At 41.0% G+C, this 26,137-nt stretch overlaps 1 protein-coding gene across 2 annotated transcripts in view; it reads left to right on the top strand.

Moving 5' to 3' along the window:
• TRIM24 (tripartite motif containing 24) overlaps nt 7-26,137 on the top strand; it is a 59,092-nt gene continuing 32,961 nt past the window's right edge. The window contains exons 1-2 of one of the 2 annotated variants that reach the window (XM_021387896.1): nt 7-524; nt 22,563-22,681. In XM_021387896.1, the coding sequence (XP_021243571.1) occupies nt 158-524; nt 22,563-22,681 (486 nt within the window). In that variant the 5' untranslated portion in view covers nt 7-157. Of the gene's footprint in view, nt 525-22,562; nt 22,682-25,454; nt 25,605-26,137 lie in introns of those variants that run through there. The other variant, XM_021387904.1, reaches the window with a different exon arrangement.

Genomic DNA, 26,137 nt, shown 5'->3' with positions numbered 1-26,137 from the left:
GGCCGTGTGGCGCGGCGGGGCAGCCTCCTCCCGGGGCAGGCACACAAACAGCGCGGGCCGCGCGCGGGTGGGTGTCGGCGCGGGAAGGCGGGCGGACAGCGGCGGACAGCGGGGCCGCCCCGCCTCTTTTCGGCGCTCCGGCGGCCGGCGCAGGACAATGGAAGAAGCGACGGCAACGGTAGTAGCGACGGCGGCGGCGGCGGCGGCGGCGGCGGCGGGGGGGCCGTGCCCGGTGGATCGGACGGGGGCGGCGGCGCTGAGCGGGGAGAACGAGGCCGAGAGCCGTCAGGGCACGGCGGAGCGCGGCGGGGAGGCGGCCCCGCTCAACCTGTTGGACACTTGCGGCGTGTGCGGGCAGCCCATCCAGAGCCGGCAGCCCAAGCTGCTGCCCTGCCTCCACTCGGTGTGCCAGCGCTGCCTGCCGCAGCCCGACCGCTACCTCATGCTGCCCCCCGCCGCCCCTCCCAAGGAGCCGCCGCCCCCCCCGGCCTCGCCCGGCCCCTCGCCCCTGCACTGCACGCCCGGTAAGGCCCCCGGGGACGCGCGTGTCGCGATAGGCGGCTGGGTATCGCGAAGGGGAGCTCGGTGGGCGGGGAGGGAGCGGCGAGGGGTGTGGGGGGGGGCGGGGTGGGCGTTCCCTTTCTTTCGTTCAAATTTCCCACCTCGGGCCGGGGAAGTCCTGCGGCTGTCATCTTCCTTGCGTCGCGCTCCGCCGGCCGCCGGGGCGGCACCTGTCCGCGCAGCGCCGCGGTCAGCTCCGTGCGGCCGTCGGGAACTTGGTTCATGGCTCACTGGGCAGGGAATGCCGTGGGAAAGTTTCGGTGAGCTCCTCTCCCGATGTGGGAGTTCGTGTGAGTGCGTTTGAAATGCTTGAGAAGCGCTCCGACCTGCGGCTTCGTCGTAGGGAAAGGTACCTGCAAGCATCCTTGTGAACGGGGAAGGCCCTGGAGAATGCTGCGTGCAGAGGAGGAAATGTGAAAAAAGCTCAGTTTTCATTATAAGAGTTAAAGGGTGGATGTGGCTGTGCTTCTTGGGATACGCACTGTGAGTTCAAGTAGAAAATTCTGCATGCGAAAGTCCAGGTTGGCCTTTATTGAGCAAATGTTAGCCATTGTCCTTTTAAGTACCTGTACTTAGAGGACAATGGCCGATACTTGCTCAGTAATAAAGGCTTCTGTCTCTACTGTCCAGCCAGCACATCCGATCCAAAAGAACTCGAACAATTTCCGGTAGTTTATAGAAGAAAACCTACTTTCTACATGCTTGGGACAATTGGAGCCTTGCTTGGGCATAGCTGAGAAAGTCAGGCCTGGGAAGTTTGTTAGCGGGGTGTGCTGAGCCTCTTCCTCAACGTGGATGTCTGCGTTAGTATGTTTGTTCAGCCTTTAATTTTAACACTTAATTTAGGAAGAAGTCGGGCTGTCTCATCAGAACTTCCAGAATGGGGAAAGTAGGTGAGACCCAAAGCTGGTGTATTTAAACTTGGCGGATCCAAGAGACGATATTGCTCTTACGTCTCAGGGTAGAGCTGTGAACTCCTGCATGGGAGGAGCGTGAGAAGCTCAAATGTTGGTGGATGATGTTTCAAGATGGGACTTGGAAATGAGAAATGGGGGCAGAGATGCGGCCGGCTCAGGAGTTGCAACATAGATTGAGGGAACATGTAATCATCTTAGGAGTTTCGAGGTCATGAACAGTGTAGCTCGATTCCCAGATGTTATATTAAAATATAGCAGAAATAGAAGTGTGTCATTGAGCATAAAATGAGATGCCTCTTAAGAATGAAAGGACGAGTGCTGTTCAAACGTCTGCTTACAGGAGGACAAAGGGCAGCTAAAACAATGAATTTAGCAGCAGTGAACTGGTACTTCCATTCACTCCTTTTGGCTATGTGAGTTGGTTCTGTGTGAATGAACAGTACAGTGCATACTCCTCTCTGTTCTTCAAATATACAGACATACTAGGTTTTATCCTACTTTCTTTCTGGTTATTTGTGTGCTTCCACACTACCATTAATTGTCCACTGGGAAGAATAAAGCTGTATAGATCTTGCCCTCTTTGTCACATTCCTTAGGTCTTTCCTTGTTGCTGTTTTGGCTACACTGAAGTGATAGTGACTGTATACCAGCTAATTGCATGTGCACTGGCTGCTTTGTTTTCCAACTGATGTAAAGCAGTTGTAAACTTACCTTAGGGTTTGAAAAAATAGTGTCACCTTATAAAGCTGATTATGGTGAGGAAAGGTGTGTTACTGTTGAAGAAAGTCCTGAAGTCTCAGAAGACAGAAGAAGGGACAAAACAGTGTAAATCTGTCACCTCCAGTAATATGTTGCACAAAATGTGTATGAGAAGTGCTCTGAAGTAATAAACAGAAGAGCATAAGCTTAGAAAGCTGGACAATAAATTCCTCGCGTGATGTAAATTGTAAGATGCTGTGACTACACTGAAGAAGTAAACAGCAAGAAAGCTATTCGCTAGAAGCAATGTCATATGTAAGGGCCACAATAGAATAACAAACTATGAAAAACTCCTGAAAGGTAAACAGAAAGGCTGCTTATGCACGTGTGCCTAGCAGTACCAGGCACAAAAAGGCGCCTGGAGAAAGACTGGCAGGAGGGAGTCAGCCTTGAACAAAGGAAAGGCTCTGATTTGACAAATGCCTCAGTGCGCCAGCCTTGGGAAGGAGCGTCGTGCTGTGCTAATATCCACATTAGCTGAGAAACTGGGAACTAAAAACAAACCGATTTTCCAGTGTAGTCTCCATACGTAGGCTCCTGTTCATCAGCTTTTTGTCTTCAGTAAACCACTTTCAAGCAGAAACGCTCCTTTGCTTTACTGAAACTTGTCTTGGAAGACAGCTTGGGAGATTGTTAGCTCTCTCCCTGCAAAGTTATTAACAGCTAATAAGAGAGTGCTGTGAAAAATCTTTCAAACCTGAGAATCTTGGGTGAATTGAGAGTTGTGGTGTTGCTCGCTTGACGCACGGGTCAGTGCGGACAGTGGCAATGACAGGTGTCACGACATGAGGGGTTTCACATGGAATGTATTAGTCAGTATTCCTCCTGCGAGGTAGCCTGGTGGTGAGGCCATCTGCAGCACGGATACGCTCTGTACTGTCATGTGTATTCCATTTGGAAATAAAATATTTTTTTTCTGTAGAAAAGAATACTTGGGAGTTTCTGGTCTCTCTGATATTTCTGAGGTATCGAGTGTTAAAAAGACAGCCGTATTATTTCAGAGGTATTAGCACCGGAAAACTCACGGCTTGCTTTTTGAATTGCCACTGGCAACTTATTTGATGTAGCTGATGTATTTTGTGGTTGCATTGCCAAACAACCGGCTGCTGGGCACAAACATGAACCACGAGGAATGCTGCGAGTGAGTCTGCAAATGTGATGCTTGTCTGCTGCTAAGTATCTTGGCTAACTTCTTGTGCATTTCCCTTTTTCTTTCACAAATGGTTCGTCTTTGTTATTTGATGGTGCAAATAATAATTGGTGTATATGAGGATGCTGTGATTAGAAATCCACCATTTACCCAAATTTTGTGCTGAGTGGTGCTTAATGACTGGCCAAGCAGTAAAGTGTTCATAATGGAGTACCTGAACATCACTGGGCTTCTGTGGAACTCCTCATGTGAGAAGTTGTCTTGCTCCAATTCTTGGAGGAGATGGTTTGATATACCTATATACACTCACACACACCTGGAGTGAGATTAAGATATAAGCAAGATCAAATGTTGATCAACTGGCTTATTACAGATTTTAAGGAGTTAAGGAATGTGGGGAAGATGAAGAAGTTAGCAATAGCGAAGAGAGGAATTTTAGTGAAAGGATCATCAAGCAGGGATAGTTACTACCATGGATCCACCAGCTTCCTGATGGTCCCCAGTGGGCTGTAAGTTTGTCAGCGACATCTTGTTGACCTTCACAGCTGCAGTTTGGTGGAGAGACTACCTGTTCTACCTCTGAACTCTTTGAGTTTTTATCCTCTTCCTTCTGCTGTTGTGTATCTCTGGTTGCTCGGGGTAGTGGCACGTGCTCCCCCCATTGTGTGATCTACAGCTGGGTGATTGCAGAGCATGCAGAGCTGCACAGCACCTGGCAGGCTGTTGGGCATGCATACTGACTGCATGATGGTCACTTACTCCAAAACAACCCCAGAAGTCAGCCTGACCTGCAAACATCAACCGAGAGCAGATTCTGGTCACTCAACCTCACGAGTTCCTCTTATTGGCTTGATCATTGCCTTGGGCAGGTGCTGCTGAACAGTCATTGAGACAAGGATGCTTTCTTCCAGCTTCTCACACAGGTCCATGAAGTTAGGTTGAGACTCAGTTTCTTTTTAAACCTATTAATTTTGCTTCGTGCTATAAACACGTTTTTGTGTTTTGTTCTTTGTTGTTTGTTCTTTGTCATCAGCCTGTACAAAAAAATGTATCAGGACGTAATGTGTAGAAAAACTTGTGCATGGAAATGCATAGCAAAATTTTATGGAGGTATTAAATCTTACTGATTAAATCTGACTAGTGTCAATAGCAAAAATAATAGAGGGGAACATTTCTTCTTTGCCTTATCTATAGACAAACCCACTAGCAAACAAATCTGTATGAAGCTGTTAAAGCATGTAATGCTTGGGCACTCCCAGGATATAAATTCTTGAGGAGTGTCCAGACTAACAACTCAAATATGTTCAATGCTTGCTACTAATTAAGGAGTAAATACTTCAGTTAGTAAACAAAGATTTCAGCGTTGCTTATGCTTCCTATTTTAGCTGATTACTGCCTAGAAATACTTGGTTACCAAAACAAGTTGGAGGTGTGGAATGAAGACCTAACCTTTGATATCCCATCATGTATGCAGATGGCATCCACTGTTCTGATATGTGCCACACTCTGTCTTTCTGTAGCTAGCTTTAAATTCTTTCAGACTCTCAGCTGATCTTGGCATCTGCTGTCATCTGGACTTCATGATGCCATCACTTCATTTTGCCTTGAAAACATAGCTTTTGAAATACCTTAAATTTTCTTATTTTTCCTGTACGTAACATGATCTTTTCCTTTTTAGGTTTGATAGTTAGGGTCCTTATTAGTGAGTTTGAAGGACATAATAGCTTCATTTGAGCTTTCTTATGGTGAAGCTCTATTGTTCTTCCAGCTCTTGAGAGTCTAGGAAGACTTAAGATGTTTTTGATCTTCCTGCTACATATGTTTATTTCCATTTCATCTCACCTTTTGCTGCTTGATTAAAGTGAATTCCCTCCATCTTCAGTGCTACAGAGAATACATATTTTATTTATATATACACACACTCCCACATACATACACATATGTGGTTGCCTCTATGCATTCTTTCACAAGTGTTACTTCCATTGCGGCACTGTCAGGAAATGAATTCTTTAACCTGTAACAAAATTAAGGAGATCTAGGAGTATGTCTTTTTGAAAAGAACATATGTTGTAGATATGCGTTTTCATTCTTGCTTTTTTCACAACTATCAAGTGGGAGATAGAAACGCAGAAGCCACCAGGAACATCAGATGCATGTCAAAACCTCTGTGGTCGTGTAGCCACTTCAGTGGTGTTAGAAGTCATCTAGAAGATACTGTAGCAAGTTCTGAATAGTCGAATTTGAGACCTTTTAAGGTTTAAATCCTCGAGGGCAAACCTTATTCCTCCCCCTCTACTCTGCCCTGGTCAGGCCTTGCCTGGAGTACTGTATCCAGTTCTGGGCTCCCGGGTACAAAAAAGACAGGGATCTCCTGGAGAGGGTCCAGTGGAGGGCCATAAAGATGATAAAGGGCTTGGAGTATCTCCCCTGTAAGGAAAGGCTGAGCGACCTGGGTCTGTTCAGCCTTGAGAAAAGAGGACTCAGAGGTGATCTTATTAATGTTTATAAATATCTTAAGTGTGGGAGTCAAAGGGACATGGCCAACCTCTTTTCAGCAGTCTGTGGGGACAGGACAAGGGGAAACGTCCATAAAGTTGAGCATAGGAAGTTCTGCATCAATATGCAAAGGAACTTCTTCACAGTGAGGGTGACCAGAGCACTGGAACAGGCTGCCCAGGGAGGCTGTGGAGTCTTCTTCTCTGGAGATATTCAAGACCCGCCTGGATGCCTACCTGTGCAGCCTGCTGTAGGAAGCCTGCTTTGCAGGGGGGTTGGACTCGATCTCTAGAGGTCCCTTCCAAACCCTGCAGTTCTGTGATTCTGTTCCGTTTATTCATTACAGAGGTGTACTGAAGATCCAGCAGGTTGCACGGTGGGATTTTGGGTTGGCCTGCTGACTTGCATCTGTACTATAAAATGGCCTTGTTCGCTCTGCTTTAACCAGCTTGTTACATTTAAGGAAGGAATTCCATGGGAACTCTTTCTTCTGAATGTAGTTTTGTCCAAGAAGCCACTCTTCTGTGCAGGAAAAGCCAGTGGTGTCAAACTCGTCTTAAAATGCTCAAGAAACAATTTCCATGCAACCGAGTGGAATTTCCCACCACTAGTAAATTTGTGAAGCTGGTATTTTCCCTGTTATGCCTAATCTAAAAATGAGGCAGGGGAAAACCAAAGCCAATTGAATTTCAAAGTGAGTTTCGATGTGACTATGTTTTGAATTTGGCCCCGTAGCTTACGTGCTGAACCTACGATCCAACTGAATTATGAATAATACCAGCGTTTCCTAATGTTACCAAAGATTCGGTTACTTTGTAATTAAAGGAAATAGAAGTCAAAATTTAGAGTTCTAGTAGCTGCTTAGACAATGCTGGTTATCAGCATTGTTAAATGAAGTGGATTTGACAATGCAGCTGGCAGTCCCTGTGAAAATACAGAGTAACGTGTTGGGAAGGGGGGGGAACAACCAAAAGATTGTGTCATTTTTGAGATCACAGTTGTATTAAAAGGCAGTTCCTCTACTTAGGCTCTGATTACCAGCTTTCCTCCCTGCAGTGTAGGGGTAAACCAAATCTGCTCCAGTGGTGTGGAAGGTACTGCTGTCTCTGGATTTGGATGAACTAGGGAGCAGGGAGTTGTTACATTCGCTGTCAGTTCAGTGAAAGCAAATGGCAATGCGATTTCTGCTGGCTTTTTGTGATCTGGAGTGAAAATACTTGGTGTTATTCCCTTGAGTAGTTTCCTACTGGTGTTTCCCATAGCACTTAAAGCAGAACACTTGCTTATTAAAAACTTTTAATGGATTTATCGCCTCTTTCTTAATTTTCTTTTTCTGCTGTAACAGCTCAATGGTGTGTGTTTTTTTGTTTTTTGGTTTTTTTTTCTTTGGCTAATTTAAAGATCATAGAAAAGTTCCAGTTATGCTGTTAATATTTACCTCAACAATTAGATAGCTGTGGAATCATTTACAGCTTAAAATACAAGGACCACTCTGAAAGTAATGCCTCCCATTTTATGATGTTGGCCCACAACGGCAGAGGCAGATGCTGATGAGATGGCAGGAGAGGCTGAACCTTCCCACCGGTATTCCATTACATCTTGTTGCCGTGTGACAGATGGCAGAGCAGAGGGGCACTCTGACAAATGATGTCTGACGCGGAAGTGTGTATGAAGCAAAGGTGTCACTGAATTGCTCCAAGCGGAAAAATTGGCACCGGCTGACCCCAGTGTTATTGTGCTCTTTGTGTCTGTTGTAGTTTCTCTGGAAATAAATGAGAGGCATTACTTTTGGAGAAACCTATATATATATTTGCAGCACAAATGCTCTTTGGACCTCACTGTTATAGTTGAGCTGACAGAATTTCCACCTAAACTCCTTTCTCTAAAGGATGGAGAGAGCGTATAAAACAAATGTTTCTCATCAAAGCAGGAAATGGTTGTGTAAAGTAATGGAGAATAGCACTATTAACAAGAAACAGTTTTGCAAAGTCAGGTATGAAACAAAGTTGAGCAAAAGAATAATTCGATACTGTTGTCTCTTCAGGGTTTCAGGTAAACAATTGTTTGAAGATTTTGTGTGGGGAGACTGTATGTTGCCACGTATACCTTGTTAACGTGATAGAGGATTGATGTTAGACCAACTGTGTAGTTTTTGTTAGTTTGGGGGAATGACACTGTTTCACAGGGAGCTATGGAAAAGGGAAGACAGTGAGCGGAGTTCAGCAGTTGAAACTGCACTCCTGGATTCCAAGGCCCTTGCTTCTCGTGTGGACTTTGGTCGTGGGCACATCCTCATTTCAAAAAAAGGACTCTGCAACTCCGAAGCTGAGCTCTCCTTAAGCAGGAGTGCATGGATAAGAGAGCTGAGCCATTTGCTTTCTGACTGTAGGAAGATTCCCGCTTCTGATTAGTGAGTGAGTGGCACGTGGCTTTTTTTTTTTTTTTTAATGGTGCATTCCTGTCATCCCCTTGTTTCCAAGGTGCTTTCCGCTGGGGGCTAGCGATCTACCCTTGCTAGGGCCATCGCAACACAGACACCAATATGAGGATGCAGCAAATGGCGTTTATTGGGCTCGTAAAAGCCTTTAAGTACATCTTTGTTAACACTGATAACATCTGTACACGCGTCATTCTACCAATCCATGGTTTAGTTACATATCCTTTGTCCAATCATTCTTTATGTCACGCACGAGATACTGAGTCAGCGTGACCTCTCTTGATTGGTGGGTGGGACTGCCCAATGCTTGCTGAGCAACTTGCTGTCGGTGCTTATCCATCCTTCCCAGGAGGGCCTTTTGGTCCAAGAAATTCAGTTAGTCCTTGAGGCCCTGGTGGTCCCGTGTTTTCTTCGGATAAGTTCCTCTAAGCTGTTTACCGTCTTTCCAAGGACAGTTCGTCCTTTCCCGTTACAGCACGGGGGGGCCTACATCCCGTTACATCTCGAGTCCCCGCCAGCGCCTAATACAACACATTCCACTTTCTGCCTAGTCTCTCAGGTGAATCTAGTACAATTTAGATAAAACACAACTGTAGCTGAAACACCATTTGAAATTAAGGTTTACCTAATTTGAGAAGTGGCTGTATGTTTTCCCCAGTGAGCTGAAACACCTCTCTGTACTGCACACAGTCAAAAAGAAACAGCCTGTTTTTAGATATTTGTGAGCTTGGAAAAACCGTTTGTGTTTTCTAGTATGTCTACTTTAATACAGAAAGCATGTAATAAACTTAAGAATTTCTTTTTACCCACCTCATTCACTTCTGGATATCTATTATTGAGCCACCATGGCTAAGCATATGCAGGGATGAAGATTGTTGATGTGATGCTGTGAGCCAGCGCAACAGAAGTTCAGGTGACACTGCTGTTAACTGCAGTACCAGGATACTTGCAACACTAATGCTGATTAGGGGCTGCTGTCAGCTGTGTGGGGAGCGTGTAGAGTGGAAGAAAGAAAAGCAGGAAGCTGCAGAGCTGCCGGGGCAGGAGAATTGGGCATTATAAAGTGGGAGCAATGTTCTGATTTTAAAGATAAGATACAGTGCTTCCTTCGGTCAAACAGCCCAGTGCTGACAGGCCCATTCCTGGAAATGAACAGGGTGCAAGAACAGCCTAAACAGCAAAAGTGTAAATTATGTATATGTGTATGTATATCTATATATACCGGGCTTTGAATCATCTTTGCCCTTTTGGAAAACTTCCCTGGCTTGTACTGATTGTTTCAAACTAAAGTGGAAATTCAACTTTGAGCCCCAAAGTGAAAAATTAGGGTAGTGGGTAATGGGTTGGTCAGCAGCCGAGATGAAGATGGTCTGTTTAGCAGACAAGCTTTGCTGAAAGAGCATTCAGCTGTATCACGATATGTATTATCTAAAAGCAAGACCTTGGTAATGTGTTGACTGAATATCCTGGAAGCCTGGAGGTAGCACACTTCAAAGGTAGATATAGTGCTTTGGTGTGTTCAGAATCCTAGTTCCAGGAACACCTTTGCTTGCTTAAGCAGTTAGATTTTAGCCCTCAGTGGTTTAATTCCTTACTTGGGGGGGGGTCTTTCATCAAGTATTAGTAGCTATTGTTCTCACTCACTCCTATGAACTGTTGGCCATACCGACCACAGAGTGCTTGGTCTTAAGTACTTTTCTCTTTCCATCAATGGGACAATGAGAGTTGTAACCCATTGGCTAGAAAGCTGTTCTTTGTACCAGCACTCTGATTGAACTGAATTCTCCTTTGAGAAGCTCTCTCTATTTCACTTTTCCTTAGTTCCTTCTCTATGCGAGAAGTGAAAGATAGATTAGCTTTAAAACTTGCCTGTTATTGCGCAAAAAAAAAAAAGAATATGTATATATATATATAAATATATGTATGGAATTAAATAAATAATCATTCTAGTAGCTCTTTTGGCAACATGGAGAAGACTTTCCTACATGGGCATCCCAAATAGCTTGAACTGACCGTCCTCTTCCTCTATTCCACCTTCTGTGCAAGAGCTTCATGTACTCTGGATACTTTAAGAAGTTTCTTTAAGATTATTTAAATGCTAATCCAGTATCCTTTTAAAGCCCATTTAGCAACCCTTAATATTGTATTGTGTTCCAATTTGTTGGTATGTCTTGTGTGGTTTTTTTTTTTCTTTTTCCTGCTCCCAACTCCATTGGGATGAGATCAGATTTAATAAGGTTTCTTTGGCTGCCTGTCTACTGATTTAAATTATTGAGAATACAGTATAGGTGCTATAAGTTGTAGGATACCTGGCTTTAAACCTTTAGCAGAATAGCTCTTCTGCCTTGTAAAGTATTTTGTTCATTATTCCTGCCAATTGGGTTAAGGATCACAGTGCTTTGATGGAACTCTTGTGAATATTCCCTAAAAAACAGGAACAGTAGTATACTCATAGTTCATTCCCAAGCTGGTTTTGGAGGCAAAACGTCATATTTCCAGAACTTTATTATTTAAACTAATGCATGATCATTCCTATCAGGCAACATTGCATAAGAAGGTGGAAATAGATCAGGTGACTAAAGAGCGGGTAAATGATGTTTGTGAAGGCCACTTATGGTAGGAGGTTCGTTTCCCTAATCTTCATTCTTAGTATAGAGAGAATGTCCTGTCGAGAATGTCCCTCGGAAGGAGCTCTTTTATTTATTTATTTGAGAAAGTGAGGGAAATCCATACAAAGGGTAGATTTCTTTAGTGGCTATAGATGTTAACATCTGCCAGCAAAGCATCTAGTTCACGCTTCATTTCTGCACTGCAGATTATAAGCAAGAGAAGATATCAGAAGATATAAAACAAGACCACAAGTAGTACCACGGCCTCTGTACCCTGCTGTTTTCCGAGAGCTGTCAGGCACTTACTTGAAATCACTGTTGTTCTTCCTTGATCAATCCAAGTGCCTCTTTGACTCAGAAGGGATCATTTTTATTAGTTCCATTCAGTAACTTTCTTTTTCATGCATTGTCCAAGTAGCAGGAGCAATGGTGCATCGTAATGAATGCTGGTTCTTGGAGACTGTGTAGTCTGCATGAGCCTTATGTATACATTGTTTTTAGCTTCATAATCTTGAAGTGATGAAGGAATGGGAAAAACTGGTCACGTTTTCTGAAGCTTTACAGCAGTGGGGCCCTGAGCACATAGAGAATTTAGCTTAGGTGGAGTTGACCTTTTTCCTTTTCTGTACATCTGCACCCAGATAAGCAATGCATGTAAACATGCATGGTATCTTCCTCTGTAGTCACTGTTGGAGGCATTCTTGCTCTTCATCTGGATGCTCCATAGTGGATGGCACTGTTAGTATGCTTGTGAGCCTGCTTTAGCGGGGATTGGACTATATGATCCCCAGAGGTCCCTTCCAACCCCTACGGTTCTGTAATTTTGTGATTATTTGAAAGAAGGAGATAATTTCTAAGATGCAGTTCACCTGACCATATGTAGACATCTCCTTTTAGGTCAGGACTTGTCTCATCCTAACTACATATATTACCTAGGTCTACATTGACTATTAAGGGTCCTTCATGTAAATTGATACACAGATGAATGAATCCCACCCGAGGTATTAAAATGTTAGCAACACTCCAAAGAAACCTTAGACCTCTTTCAAGTGCAAAGCTTAACTTTATAGACTTACTCTGGAATAGTAAATCAGTATTATTTCTGTGCTGCTGTTAAGAGTTATTTTTTCATAGACGCAAAAATCCAGCTTGTGACATTCAAGCTTTAGTATGAAAAAGCTTTTGAATATGGGAAGTAGTCAGAATAGACTGGAATTAGGAATCATGAAGTCATTTTGCTCTAATAAGCAAAATGGCTTAAATGTTTACTTTTTTTATTCCAGTACTAACTTCCTGCAGAGCTCTTATACCTCCCTGATGGTAACAGCAGGAAGTAAAAAGTAACTTTTTTTTTTTCTCTTGTTAACTAAAATTGTCGGTGGGAATTTCCATCAGATACTGTTTGTGCCTTTCATTGTCTCTGTCTCTACCAACAGCAAGTTTTTTTTTTTTAATTAACTTAGAAATCCTTAAAAGATTACCAGGTTAATAATGGCAGTGCTTGTTACATAATAGCATTAATTCCAGCACAGATTGAAAGTATGCCTTTGTAAGTACTCAGGATTTGTTGATAAGTTCGTATTAAATCCCTCTTTCTGTCTGTTAGGGATCTGCTTCTTGGGCATTGTACTTGTGTGGTAAATGTGAGACAGTCATGTCACAGAAGGGATACTAATTAATGGAAAAACTAGAAATCCCCAGTCCAGAATGTATTATTCTAAACTAGCATATTTTTACCTATGTACTTCTGAGCATCTGTTTCCTGTTTATACAATTCCTGAATGAAAGTGGTGTCTTTCATCATATTTGTTACATCATTGTAATCTATGTTTTGAGATAGTTTGAAGGAAACACAAGAGAGAGGTGTTGAGGACTCTTTGAACTGTGGGTACCTCCTTGTGCAGAACTTTGAAACAGCTATCAGTTCAGCAGAATACTAATGGATGCAGCAAGCGCTACAATTAAGTTGATAGCTCTGCATTTTGAAACTGAAGTTATTTTAATCGAGTTTTGTTTTGGAGCTGCAGACTGCAGTTTGTTCAGATACTACAGAAGAGCTGTCTTCTGTATGCCTTGCGGCAGTCTTCTGTACTGGTAATTTGAAATGGGCTGCAGAAGCTGTAATAGCAAAGCAGTGTGAAGTAGAGTAGATGGGGTGGGGTCCAGCTGTCTGAACTAGAGTAACTTCTCCTACTTCTGAATTTCTAGGATCTCTGTGATATTCAAACCAGGGCCGGCAGATGTACTGCACAATCCACAGGAGATTGGTTTCCTTTTGGAAGAGTAGCTGAAAGCCAGGCAGGATATCCTTGTCAATTAGGTACATCTGTTTAGACACCTGAATTGCTTGCCATAGGCTAGTGGCTCAGAAAGTGAGGGCCAGGGAAGTTGGTCTCCCAAGTCCTGATCAGCAGCTTCCTGTTATTCAGTGGTGATCCTATTGAGAATGGGAGGAAAGCTGCGAAAGAGAAGGAGTGCACGGGTGCATCTGAGCACTCAAGAGGAAGGAAGATGATCTTGCCGAAGATCCTAAATTGCATTAGTGTTCCTGTTTTTGATGACATTTCTCGTGAAGTACTCTGACTAAAACTTACCCATTGTTGTCCCCAGTACAGCTCCCAACTTGATTCCCTTAATTTGGTTCCAATTCTTCAAAGTTTAAAAAAAAAAAAAAAAAAGCCTAAAAATTAAACTTCACATCTGCTCAGAGTTGATGGGAACATTATGGTATTTTCTAAAACAGTAACTCAATGTTGGGACTAAATGGAGGAACTGAGTGGAGTAAGTTATGTCCCATGTCGGAATGAAAGCTTTATCTTTTCAACAACGGGTTAAAAGAACCAATTTCTTCAGCGTCTTCCAAAAGGCTTTGTTTGACTGGTTTCAACTGCCCAAATGATCATCTGTTTATATATACTTCTTTATAACTATTCTTTCTGATAACAGAAGCATTGTTGTGCATCTACTGAACTGTCAGCCAGCAGTAGATGAGAAATCTAAAAGATAAAATCAGACTATATGAAATTTCTTTGTAAAAGCGAACGACTACTAGCAGTGTCACGCTCACAACTGCAACATGAGATCAATCTCCTTACTACATTTTCTGGCAAAACAATTTTTTTATTGCAATGCTTTTTTTCTTTCTTTTTTGAATAGTAATGGTATTTCAGTAGAATGTATGTATCTGGACTGTATCAAAACCTCTTTCAACATGTTACTGTTTTGTTAAGTTGCTGTGTTGCTCAGAGAAAATGATAGGAGAATGTCATTGAATATTAAAAATCCTTGCTTATAGCTTCATCTTGTGTACTTGAATTCATTACACATCTCCTAAATGTACATTGGAAATACTTGACAATTTCAGAACTTGAAGGAATGTATTTTAATTTTGATGAAAGAAATGCTCACCACAGCCAGCAATGAAAATTGGCATAATTGCTGGAAGCTTCTGCATCACTTAAGCAAGTTTATTGCAAGGCAGTGAGGTGTTTTTTTATTAATAATCTAGTACTTAAATACTGTCTATCCTGCAATAGCAGTATTTCCCTTCGTTACCATTATGACGCTTCTTATAATTACAGTGTTGAGGAAAATGCATTGGACAGCCTTGGATGTGAATGTAAACTCTCCCTTCAGAATTTCCTAAGGCTTTTTAAATTTACGGGGGTTGATGTCCACTTCTACAATTAGGTGAAGTCCAGTATGCGATATCTGAAATGTTTGAAGCTTGGGCATGTACGGCAAAAACAATGAGCCATTTCACAGAGCAGCTGAAATATTTTAATTCAGCTCTGCAGTGCTTTCCAAGAAAGTCAATGCACTGCAGCATAAAAACTGGCCTGTAACACTCTTTCCAGAGGGGGGATTACGGATAGTACTCTTTGTCTGTTTTTCTCTTATTTACATTTTAGAATGTGGTATATAAAGCATTCGGATTTTGATAAACTCATCTGCTACATTTGTGGTTGCTTGGAATGTTTCTGTTTTGGCAGTAGGTGCTGGTTTCCCCTTGAGGAGTGCTTGCTTGTTGGTTTAACCTATCTCCCTCCACTAGCAGCAGCAGGCTGTCACAACCAGATAGGAGCAGCTTTTTCTGGAACAAACTGGTTTGAAGAAGTTGCCAATTTTGCAGCACCAGGATTGGCTTAATGAGAAACAGGAGGAAAGCAGCAATTACCTTAAAATTGATTCAGACGTTATTGCAAATGATACCATCTCTCAAATGAAGTTTAAGTGCTTGTTTTTAACAGAAGAGCATAACCTGTGTATGTATATCCAGTTTCACCTCAACCCCATGCATTTTTAATGAAAAACCTTGCAAATATGAATGGCGTGCATCTACACAATGAGAGGAAAAGAAGTCTGTGGGTTGTAACTGAAATGCCCGAATGTTTTGTGTGGTTATACAATAAATCTTCTATCTGGCACTGTCTTCAGTCTCTAAAATACCTTCTCTTAATGTTAACTATTCTGCATACTTGAAAAACAAAGCAAAACTATGTGTGACTCACTCTTAGTATTTTCTGTTCTGAAATCTCTGTAGCTAACATTTCAATAAAGACTTCTGTAAAATTGAGGAAAATTGCCTTTTGCGAGCCTAATTAATTTATTCTGTAATGGCTATGCCGTTTTAGGCAAAACTAGTAAGCAGTTGCTTGCAGGTCTTCTATTTATTACAGAGAGCTCCATTTCACAAAATATGTATGTGTTTGTATAGGACTGATCTGTACTGAATAAAGGCAACTGTTAATCCCTTCTCTTTTAGCAAAACACTTTGCATCTGCAAATGAAACTACAGTTTTGAATCTCCTGCTGATTGTCCAGTGGCTTTATTAAGTTGGCTCTGAAAACTGTTGCAGTGAAGATACAGGCTGAAACTGGGTCAGAGCAGACTCGTCTCCTCCTATTGTCTCTGAATGCTTCAGTAGTCTCGAATGTACTCCCAGGAAATTGAGAACTGAGTTGGAAATAATACAATGTATGCCTGAAATCCATTTTGCTGAATGGCTTGAGGTGGCTTTGCTGTGGATGCAGTATGTGACTTGTGAAGAAGTGCAAGAATGTGCTGTGGATTGCCTTACATGCGTAAAACGTAGGCTAGTGTTCCTTGAAGAGACATATTGTGTTGAGAGTCTGTTGAGAGTGAGAGCTGGTACACTGCAAACTAACACTTCTCTCCGCAAACCCCCAAATTAACCCACGTTGTATTCCCCAGTCCACTTCAGCCCATGTCAGCATGAATCTCGGTGATGGCTCAAGAGAGGTTGGTGAAGGGTAGAAATGAAGGGGCAGGGCAGCCAGCGTTGTTACTTTTGTTAGCAGTGTGGTGTCCAGGCCTGGTTCAAGCAGAGTCTGAATGTAAGGTTCCACAGTTTTATATAAATGGATGCTGCCACTAAAAAGAGTGCTCATCTCTACTTCATCACCGTGAGAGTCATGTGCTTTTGATCCAGCTCACTGTACAGCTGCACGAGCACCTCCTGACACAGAAGAGTAGATGGAAAATGTAGGATATGATCTCTTAATGTTGCTTTACCATCCTCATAATAATCATAATGGTGATTATGGAGCACCTCCTAAGTTAAGTAATATGCTTCCACCTGCCCCTTTGAGCACTCTGCAAATGCTTGTTCCATTCAATAAAAAAGATCACCACCAACAACAATCTTAAAGGATTATTTTGACAAAAAACCAGTCACAGGGTAACTTGATTTCTCCAAGCAAGAATAAACAGGCATGCATGATTCTAAAAATCTTTCTCCCTGAAGAAATTTCATGGTAGGCACAAGCAAATGGACACATTGAAAATAGTAAATTTGTTTCAAAGCTCAGTGGCCTGCCTGTCTCCTTTTAGGTTCTCCTTTTGCTTATATCAGTGTAAGGAGACAAGTGAAGAATCAGTTTCAAGCCTTTCCTCTTTCCTGGTAGGCAGTGAATTTCTTTGGTTTGCTTTCTACCTCTGACTATTGAATTCAGTCACAACTACCTCAAAGCTCTTTAGGACTGATTGCGTCAAGAACTGGTTAAGCATCAGAACTTCAATATGGAATTTAAAAGATTTCTTCCTATCCCAAACTTATTCAAGATAAAGAGTAGAATTGCACCATCCAGGAATGTGAGTTTCCACTAGTCCAAAAATTCTATTCCATATTATGTGAGTTAATAATATATAATGCTGCAGCTCTCCAGATTTTCCCTCTCTTTTACCCTTATTGCCTTTATGGAAATTATGGGAGTTTTTTAAGGGAGAACGAACAGCAAAATAATTTGGGATTTTTTCCTTTAAAGCAGTGAAGTAGTTCCCATTTTTATGGCATAGTATAATTCTCCTCTAGTTTCAATATAATTATTATTTTTAATGATTTATATAAGGAAATCAACTAAATGACTTTTAATATCCTACTACTCAGAATTTGAATCTTCTTGAACAGATCATTGTATAATAGCTAGAGTTCCTGGCCCTGAAAGCAATGAAGTAAATTATGGCACAGTTTAGGAAGCAAGCATCTTGAAACAAGAGGAAGGAAGAGTTGGCAATAAAGCTAAGCATGATTAGAAATCTATTGTGTGATTACTTCAAAACATTAACACACACACAAAAAAAGGGATTCACTTTAAAACTAGAATATCTTGCAAAGGGACTCAATGGAAGAAATGTTAATTATTTCAGAGGTTAATTTAGAAGTGGCATTCTGTGCATGCTTAAGAAACAGCTTAAAATGTAATTAAATGCTTATGGGAAAATGATGTGATATACCAATGAATGTACATACATGGACTGTGGTAAAAAAAAAAAAAAGCTGGGACTATATTAATGTGTCTTTCTGTTGCATTCCTTCTTACTGTGTGTTATTTGTAACTGATGAAATACAAACAGAAGAGTCTCTGGAAAATGTCATTGTCCTTTTGCTTGTTCAGAAAGGCGTTAACAGCTTGACACACCACCTGTTCTTGATAGCAAAAGGCTTGCATGGGCACTCCTATGTTTGCTTCAGCCTTCTGACTTAACACTGTCAGTTATGGCTTTAAATTAATCTGTCACTTCTTCATACGCTAAAATTAGTGAAACTCCTCTATCAGGTGTATTAGTAGATGAAGGAGAGAAAGAATCATTAATGTCTGTGATGTCCTATTTTGTTACTACCACCAGAACTGGGAGGGAATACCTGTCCATCCTTTTAGTTAAGCCTCCCTACTTGAAAGCTGGATGAGAAAGGAGGGTTTCAAAGCCTTCCTCTGATTCCTTTGTTGGATCATCACTGTACGTGCAAATGGTTTGGGTTGGAAGGGACCTTAACGACCATCTAGTTTCAATTCCCCTGCCATTTTCAGGGACACCTCTCACTTAGACCAAAGTACCCAAAGCCGCAGCCAACCTGGCCTTGAGCGCTTCTCTGTGTAACCTGTTCCAGTGTCTCAACACCCTCTGTGAAGAATTTCTTCCTAATACCTAACCTAAACCTACCCTTTTCTATCTTAAAACCATCAACTCTTGTCCTGTGACTATACCCTTGTAAAAAATCACTCTCCTTTTTTGTAAGTACTTTTTAAGTATTGAAAAGCTGCAATAAGGTCTCTCTGGAGCCTTCTCTTCTCCAGGCTGAACAACCCCAACTCTTTCAGCCTGTTTTCGTTGGAGAGGTGCTTCATCCCTCTCATTGTCCTTGTGGCCCTCCTCTGGACCCCCTCTAATCTAGTATGCACCTAATGAAGTTCAAAAAGGCCACATGTAAGATGTTGCACTTGGGTCAGGGCAATTTCAGATACATCTACAGACTGGAAGAAGAACTCATTGAGAGCAGCCCTGCAGAGAAGAAGAGCTTGAGGGTCCTGGTGGGGTGAAAAGCTGGACATGAGCCAGCAGTGTGCTCTTGCAGCCCAGAAGGCCAACAGTATCCTGGGCTGCATTAAAAGAGGGATGGCAGTAGTGTGAGAGAGGGGATTGTCCCCCTCTACTCTGCCCTCGTGAGGCCTCATGAGTATTGTAATTGGCATGTTACATATTTTCCAGATCTCTGTAGGGCTGTAACATTAGAAAGCACTGTCTTCTCCATGTAAAACCTGCTAAATTTTGTATAGACCAGCATCTTTTTAGACTCCTTTTCAGGTTTCATACGAACTAGATTAGAATTCTAGTTTAAAGCATAAAAAAAGCCATTAAGACCTATCTGTGAGACTCATGTGCAGTAGGTTAACTCTGGCTATAACTGTGGCTGTCTGCCAAACACCTTGCCAACTGCTTCCTCCTCCTCAACAGAATGGGGGAAGAAAATAAGACAAGAAGTCTCATAGGTTGAGATGAAAGTAGGGAGATTGCTCACCGTTACCGTCACAAGCAAAATGCAACTGACTTTGGGAAGATTAATTTCATTTCCTGCCAATTAAAATAGCCTTTTTTTCTCCCTCTCTCATAGCTGCCATGCAGTGTTTTTTGCCTTATCTAAAGTATGTGATCACAAAAATGCCAGGAGCTGATGGATTAGATAGCATAAGGGATTCAAGAAAAGCTTCTTAGGAGGACTTTGTGAGGTTTGGGCAGTTTTCCTTTTCTCCTTCTCCCATCTCAGTCTAGTATCTACACAGTCTCTCAAACTTACTGTTGCCAAATTCAGTCAGTGAAAAGGCAAATGAAACATTTGGTTTCAGTGCTGAAGTGCATAGCAGGTGTCTGTGTATGTCAAAAATGACCAACATTATTATGAAGGTTGCTCTGAAAATGCCTCCTATTTATTTCCATGGAAAATATGACAGATACAAAGAGCGCAGCACCGCTGTTTGCTAGAGCAAATTCTCAGCTACAAAACTGGTTTTCAATGTAGTCATCACCATTAGCTGTGCATTTTCACCAGCGATGACCAAGAGCTGCGTGCCATGCTTATAAAAATGCGCCAGTGGAGGTGACCCACTGTTGCTGTCACCTCTGCTGACACGCATCGCCCACCGCTTCACTGTGCTCACAGCCACTGTTTGGTGTCCATAAATGCTCAGCAAACACTGATGAATGTCAGTGGTTGCCATTTTTTCTGTACAGGGGAATTCAGTGACGCACCTTTGCTTCATACACACTTCCATGACAGATGCCTTTTTGTCAGACTGTCCTTCTGCTGCCAATCTTTCTGTACCCTACTCCCAAAAACATGCATGGACCAACTCAGTCACTTGCATTCACCCGGAGAATTGTGCCTTGTTTGGATCAAAAATGAGCAGTGAGGGAACAGAGGGTTGTTTGTAATCAGCACTGTAACAAAACGTTTTTTTTTTTTTAAGTATTTTTTCAGCAAGTGTGTAGCTTGAGTATTATTGTCTGTGGCAAATTGATTTGCTTAATAAAGAAAAAAATAAGTGCTTGGAGTTGTATTACCTACCTGACATACCAGAATTGGATTTCTTAATTATCCTTCATGATGATGGTATGAAAAAATTGCAGAAGTTTTAACCAAAATATAGATTGTGTGTATCAAAGGAAGCTGCAGAGATATGTATTGAAACACAGACTGGCAAAATAGCAATTCCAATTGAAGCAGGCTTAGTATCACAGCCTTACAGATGAAAGTGAAATACCTTGCACGCAAGGGGAAAGCTGCTGGCTAAATTTCAGGAATGAAGAGCTAATGGAGTCTAACTTGCTTAGATCTCTAGCATGTTGTCGGAATAACACTATGGAAAAGTTATCTAAATGTTGTGTGAAACATTTTCTACATATTTCTACATTTTCTACAGAAAGTGACATATTTTTGATGATTTCTGCACTTCTGCATTTTAATGTAAAAGTGAAACAGGGACAAAATTAAGCACATACCAATTTAGTTAAATATGCAGGTGCTGAATTATTTACTGGTTCTAAATTTGGTGCGTTAAACTATACCTATAACCTTCTCTAAGTCCCTAAAATCATGCTTTTTTTGAAATAACAGCTGTAGGTCTAAAATCTGTCTTGGTTTGTACTTGCATGACTATTCTGCTGAAGGATTTGCATGATTGTTCCTACATCCTAAGTCAGAGAATGACAATATCCCAAGTTTGGAAGGACCCACAGAGATCCTGGGGCCATGACCGTTGCCCTGGGGAGCCTGTTCCAGAGCCTGACCACCCTTTGGTGAAGAACCTGTTTCTAGCACCCAACCTGACCCTCCCTTGACTCAGCTCCGTGCAGTTCCCTCTGGCCCTGTTGCTGTCACAGAGAGCAGACCTCAGCACTGCACTGCCCCTCCGCTCCCCTTGTGAAGTGATTATTTCAACCTAACTTAGTTTTTATTCATTTCATTTTGGTGGCTGTGACTGTAGATGAGGAGATAATTTCCTTAAAGCAATACACTAATGTCAGCATTTCAGAGATTTTTTTGGAAGATAAACAAGCCCAGGTGCTAGTAAGACATTCTGTTGTTTTGGCATGTAGGAGAGGTGTCTTTTTAAAAATGTTTCTGCAGGTCTTCTCTGTGTCAACCTAATCTACTCACTGTTAAGCTCCAAGTCTTGAGAGTGACTTTGTCCTTTTTTTTCTCTTGAGGGAAAACTCAGCCCTTTGAGTTACTGGTTGTCAGCTCTGTGCTCAACCTGGATTATGTTACTGTCATGACCCAGCTGGATCGTGATCCTTGAGGTTTCAAAACTCCCTCAGGCTAAATTAAGGTGGAATGACACCAAAAGATTGGTTAAATATTTATTTGTATCCCACTATGATACCTAGCACAAGACATGGAGTATATATATATATATTGAAATATCTATATTGCATTGATGATAAGCTATGAAGTAGGTAGGATTCAGCATTGACTCTTTACTCCAGCTGAAATTGGGGTCATAGAGACTATCTCATATCACGTTGGTCACATTGGCATCTCTTGCAGCAGGGAAACTTGCCCACATTTGCACAGGAGGGTAGTGCCATCCATCCTCCAATGTACTCTGCACCCTCCTCAGCAGAGAACTTTTAGTTCCCTGTTCTAGCTGCAGAGTAAACACACCATTTCCCTTTCTTCTTCACCACTGAGCAATCCCCCAGTGATTGAGACATTCAGTTTTAGAGATTTTCGACAGGACTTTACAGGTACCATCTTAGAATTGTTCTCCAGTGTGTCTTGCAGAACAGAGGAGGGAGAGGACCTCTCTCATTTATTCCTTAACATTTCCTTGCTTTTATGAAGACAGTCACTATGTTAAAACAGGTCTGTTCCTCCTCTATACAATTTGTCTTTAAATTTATTGCATTTCAGTTTCTCTCATTACCGTAGTTGGAAGTCCGTCGTGTCACACTACTGGTGTGTGTAAAACTGTTCACTCTCACTAATGAATACTCCACATTAATAGATGTTTGCTTGAATCCATTGGGTAACAACAAATTGTCAATGGAATGCATTCCTTTTATAAGAAAAGGAATTAATTTTCTATAAAGCAAATGCAAAGTAGGATTGAAACAGAGATGCTTGACCTTGGTTAAAGGAACGTATCATCAGGGAATAACAGGTAAAAGGTTTCTTCAGTGATGAATGAGAACTAGCTTTTTCTTACTCAGACATTATTGATAGAATAGTATTAATGCTGACTTTCAAAGTGTTTATCCTTACAAGCTGTCTTTGAAGTTGTTTGATAAACCTTAAGTTGTGCAAGCATAATTAGATTTTTTTCCCCCCCAGTTGGTGTTATCCGCTGTCCAATTTGTGGTCAGGAATGCGCAGAGAGACACATCATAGATAACTTTTTTGTGAAGGATACCACAGAGGTTCCTAGTAGCACAGTAGAAAAATCAAATCAGGTAAGTGCATTAACATGTAATCAAGTTAACACATGTTGGATGTGTATGCATGTCCTTGGCTTCTTGCTGCATGGCCTTTTTTGCTATTCATATACAGAAAAAGACTTGAAGTACTGAGTCATCACGTGGAGTAGCTACTCTAGAAAATCAATTGAAATATATGAAAGTGCACGTGAAGAAGAATGTTGTCTAAGCTATTTTTAATTATCAACATAAAATTGCATTGAGATAATAAAAGCTAAATGTAAGAAATAGGTGTTAGAATGGAAATTTCTAGACTTTGGACAGGACACTTTCAGCACTCTTTGATGCAGAGACCTAAATGACACCATGTCAAGAGATCCCAGTGTAAAATGCAGTCCTCTGCTTCATTCAGCTTTATTTTTCGTATCTCATCACTGACAAAACACAGCACTAAATAGCATGTCTTCACTGTTAACTAATGACAGAGAATAAGTATCTTTTCAGGATTTTAATAAACTCCAGGAACTTCTCAGAAATGGTACAGCTTCTTTATGTTGCTGCCTTCTTGGTAATAACAGTAAAAAAAAAAAGATAACTGCTTTAATATGATGTCTGTTCTAAGTTAATCCAATGTCACTTGGATTGTGGCCTTTGAGAACATTTACTTAGAAATTGCCTCTTTCATCTTCTTGTTCTAGGGAAATGTATTGTTGGCTCTTGATCTATTTGTTTTGAGGATGTCTTCTTAGAAGTCCTTTATTGCGTAGTCTGCTTGTTTGAAAGCTTAGCTGAAAATTGTGCTTACATGTATGAACGGGTATATCTGTTAAGAGTCGATGGAAGTACCCAGTCAGGTTTGTAATGCTAACTCACTGGCTATTAAAGGCATATGTTTTGTCCTCCTCTCCAAGAAAATGGACTTAAACTTATGTCTCCAAAAGCCATTTAACTGTCTTCAGTGTGTGAGGCATTTGGCAACTCTGTTTCTTAGAAATTATATACCCTACCTGCAAGTAGAATTTAGTTGGAAGTCTGTGGAATTACAAGCAGTATGTCAGTGTTCTGTTGATGTAGGACTGTTTGAAGGTGTTTTTTTGGATTTTTTTTGTTTGTTTTTCCTTTGGTTTCCTTTGGTTACTCTGCCAGTAAGAGAAAATAGTCTTTGTTACTTCAGTTAGGAAGAAAAGCAAGGTAACAGATTGCTTTGCTATGCAGAAGCAGTCCGGAATTTTTTTGTTTGTTTGTTTTGTTTTTTTTTGTTTTGTTTTGTTTTTGTTTGGGGCCTGTGTCATAACCTCTAGGTAATATAACATGTGCTGTGACATACTGCTCTGGGGAGCTGTAATAGAAGTAGAATTATTTCTGCTGGTTTTGGTGGCAAAGTAGTGGTTTTGTTTGTTTGTTTTTCCTTCTTCTTCCTCTAGATTTTTTTTTTAACTTAAGTGATGGGGAGGAATTGAGACCTTTGTGTCTTGGATAAGGAAGTTGATGGCAACCATGCAAAACTGGGCATACTTCTCTGAACTATAGAGTATCAAAAGCTGGAGTATCCACCAAACTCAGTGCTGTCACGGTAAAGTCAGGTACTTGTATGATGCCGAAGTAGCTACCATGTATTCTTCCAAAGAAGAACTAATATGCTGAATACCTTAACAAAGCTGTAGCCATGGTGAAAACATCTTTGAAAGCTACTGGTTTAGAACAGTGGGTAATAGACTGTCACGATGTAGTTGTGATGTGCTTAGCAGAAAGGTAGCTGTTAATGTGATGTTGTAGAAAGGAGGATATGTTCGTTAGGGTTCATGATTTGAGACGTCAGGCTATGATTCAAATTCAGAACTACAAATGGGTGAGAATGTCCCAAAAGGCAGATGTTGTCCTTGCTGCTTTTGCATGTGCCAAGAGATAGTTATAGGACTTTTGGCACTAATGTTTTTGAATCCAGTAGAGATTACGATTGCATCTAATTTAAACTAGAGTAATTTATATTCAGAGTATTAGTTGACCAAATATTTCTCTGGACTTCTACTTTGTTCTTTTTCTTTGAAACTCAAAAACTTTTGCTTATTTAATTAAATTAAGCTAATTGGAAGAGTAGGTAGTTACTGAGTAGCAGCTGAGAAGGCGGCTCTATGACCTCAACTCATGCATGCGAATCCATCTTTAAGTAAATAAACAAGCTTTTAGAACAGAAAAAATAGTAACCTGTCTGCAACATGCTGAGTAATTTCAGCTTTCATTAAAATTGAATGAAGGCTGAGTGAACACTTCCCAGGGTTATAAATACTAAAACTAGTAACTGAATTAGATACTATTAGAAGGAAAACTCAAAAATAAATCTATCTAACCAGAATAAAGTCTTATAGGTTAACCAGAGAGAGTTTCCTTTGAAATTACTAAAGGAGTGCTTGTATGAGTCAAAATAAGTGTGAAATAAGTTTTAGGTTTTGTAAGGATATAGCTTATATTTCCAGTAATTATGCTTCCATGTACTTTAGGTATACAATTTCTTCTAATAACTCAGAGTTCTAGGAAAATCTAATCTGGATCTGAAAATGCATTTTTCAAATAAGAACTGGGTAGAAGCAAATCTAGTTTTTACCTACAGAGCAGAACTGTTTTGACAGCATGAGTAATAATATCTATGAAGAACTTTATAAATCTGTCTGTCTTCTACTTGGTGGATTTGAAGAGTATAAAGTTGCAATATATATGTTTTTGGACTGCAAAGAAAGAGTTTCAGTTCATTTCACATCACCTGACTATTGGTTATTGAATCACAGTCTTCTATTCTTTCTAACTGTAACAGGTCAAAACATGGAAAAAAGTTAAAGCATATTGCAAAAAGAAAGTAGACAAAGATCTTGGAATCTAGGAAGAATGACTGCTTTCTGAAGTCTTTGGACCTCATGTGAATGGTCTGACACATATCAAGCTTACCTGCCTGAGTTTGCTAAAGGTGACCTGGAAAAGGCATAACGTATTTATTAATTTTTTAATACTAATTGGGTTTCCACCTTTTTTGTTTTATTTTGCTTCTTTAATAATAATAATAAAAAGGCCTGAAAGATTGCGGTTATTTTTTTTTCTGCTTATCTTGTTTTCACTTATTTTTCTAATGTAAAAAAAAAAATCCAGTCTCTCATTCTCTATATTTGCAAAACCACTTACAGGCAATCTGGGAGGACAGCATGATAGTACTTATGTGGCAACAAATTCTTTAAAAGCTTCTTGGCCTGCAGAAGTTCTCTGCCCAGTCAGCTGTGCTCATGTAACTGATCACTGGGCTACAGTGATGCAATCAATCTGGTTTTACGCCAGCCTTGCAAAAGATTGCATTGGTACACTTATGGAGAAGACAACTGGAAAAGGAGACAGAGAATTTCCTTCATGGGATTTGCAGCCAGAGAAAATGTGACATTGAATTAATGCCTCGGTGATGCTTGCTTACTTGTTTTAAATTCTTTTCTTAAGGATTCAGCATGGCTTCAT

This window comes from Numida meleagris, chromosome 1 (genome assembly GCF_002078875.1).
Source record: "Numida meleagris isolate 19003 breed g44 Domestic line chromosome 1, NumMel1.0, whole genome shotgun sequence".
In the NCBI taxonomy this organism is placed as follows: Eukaryota; Metazoa; Chordata; class Aves; order Galliformes; family Numididae; genus Numida; species Numida meleagris.
The sequence above is the reverse complement of the archived record's forward strand: the minus strand, read 5'-3'. Positions and strand labels throughout refer to the sequence as shown.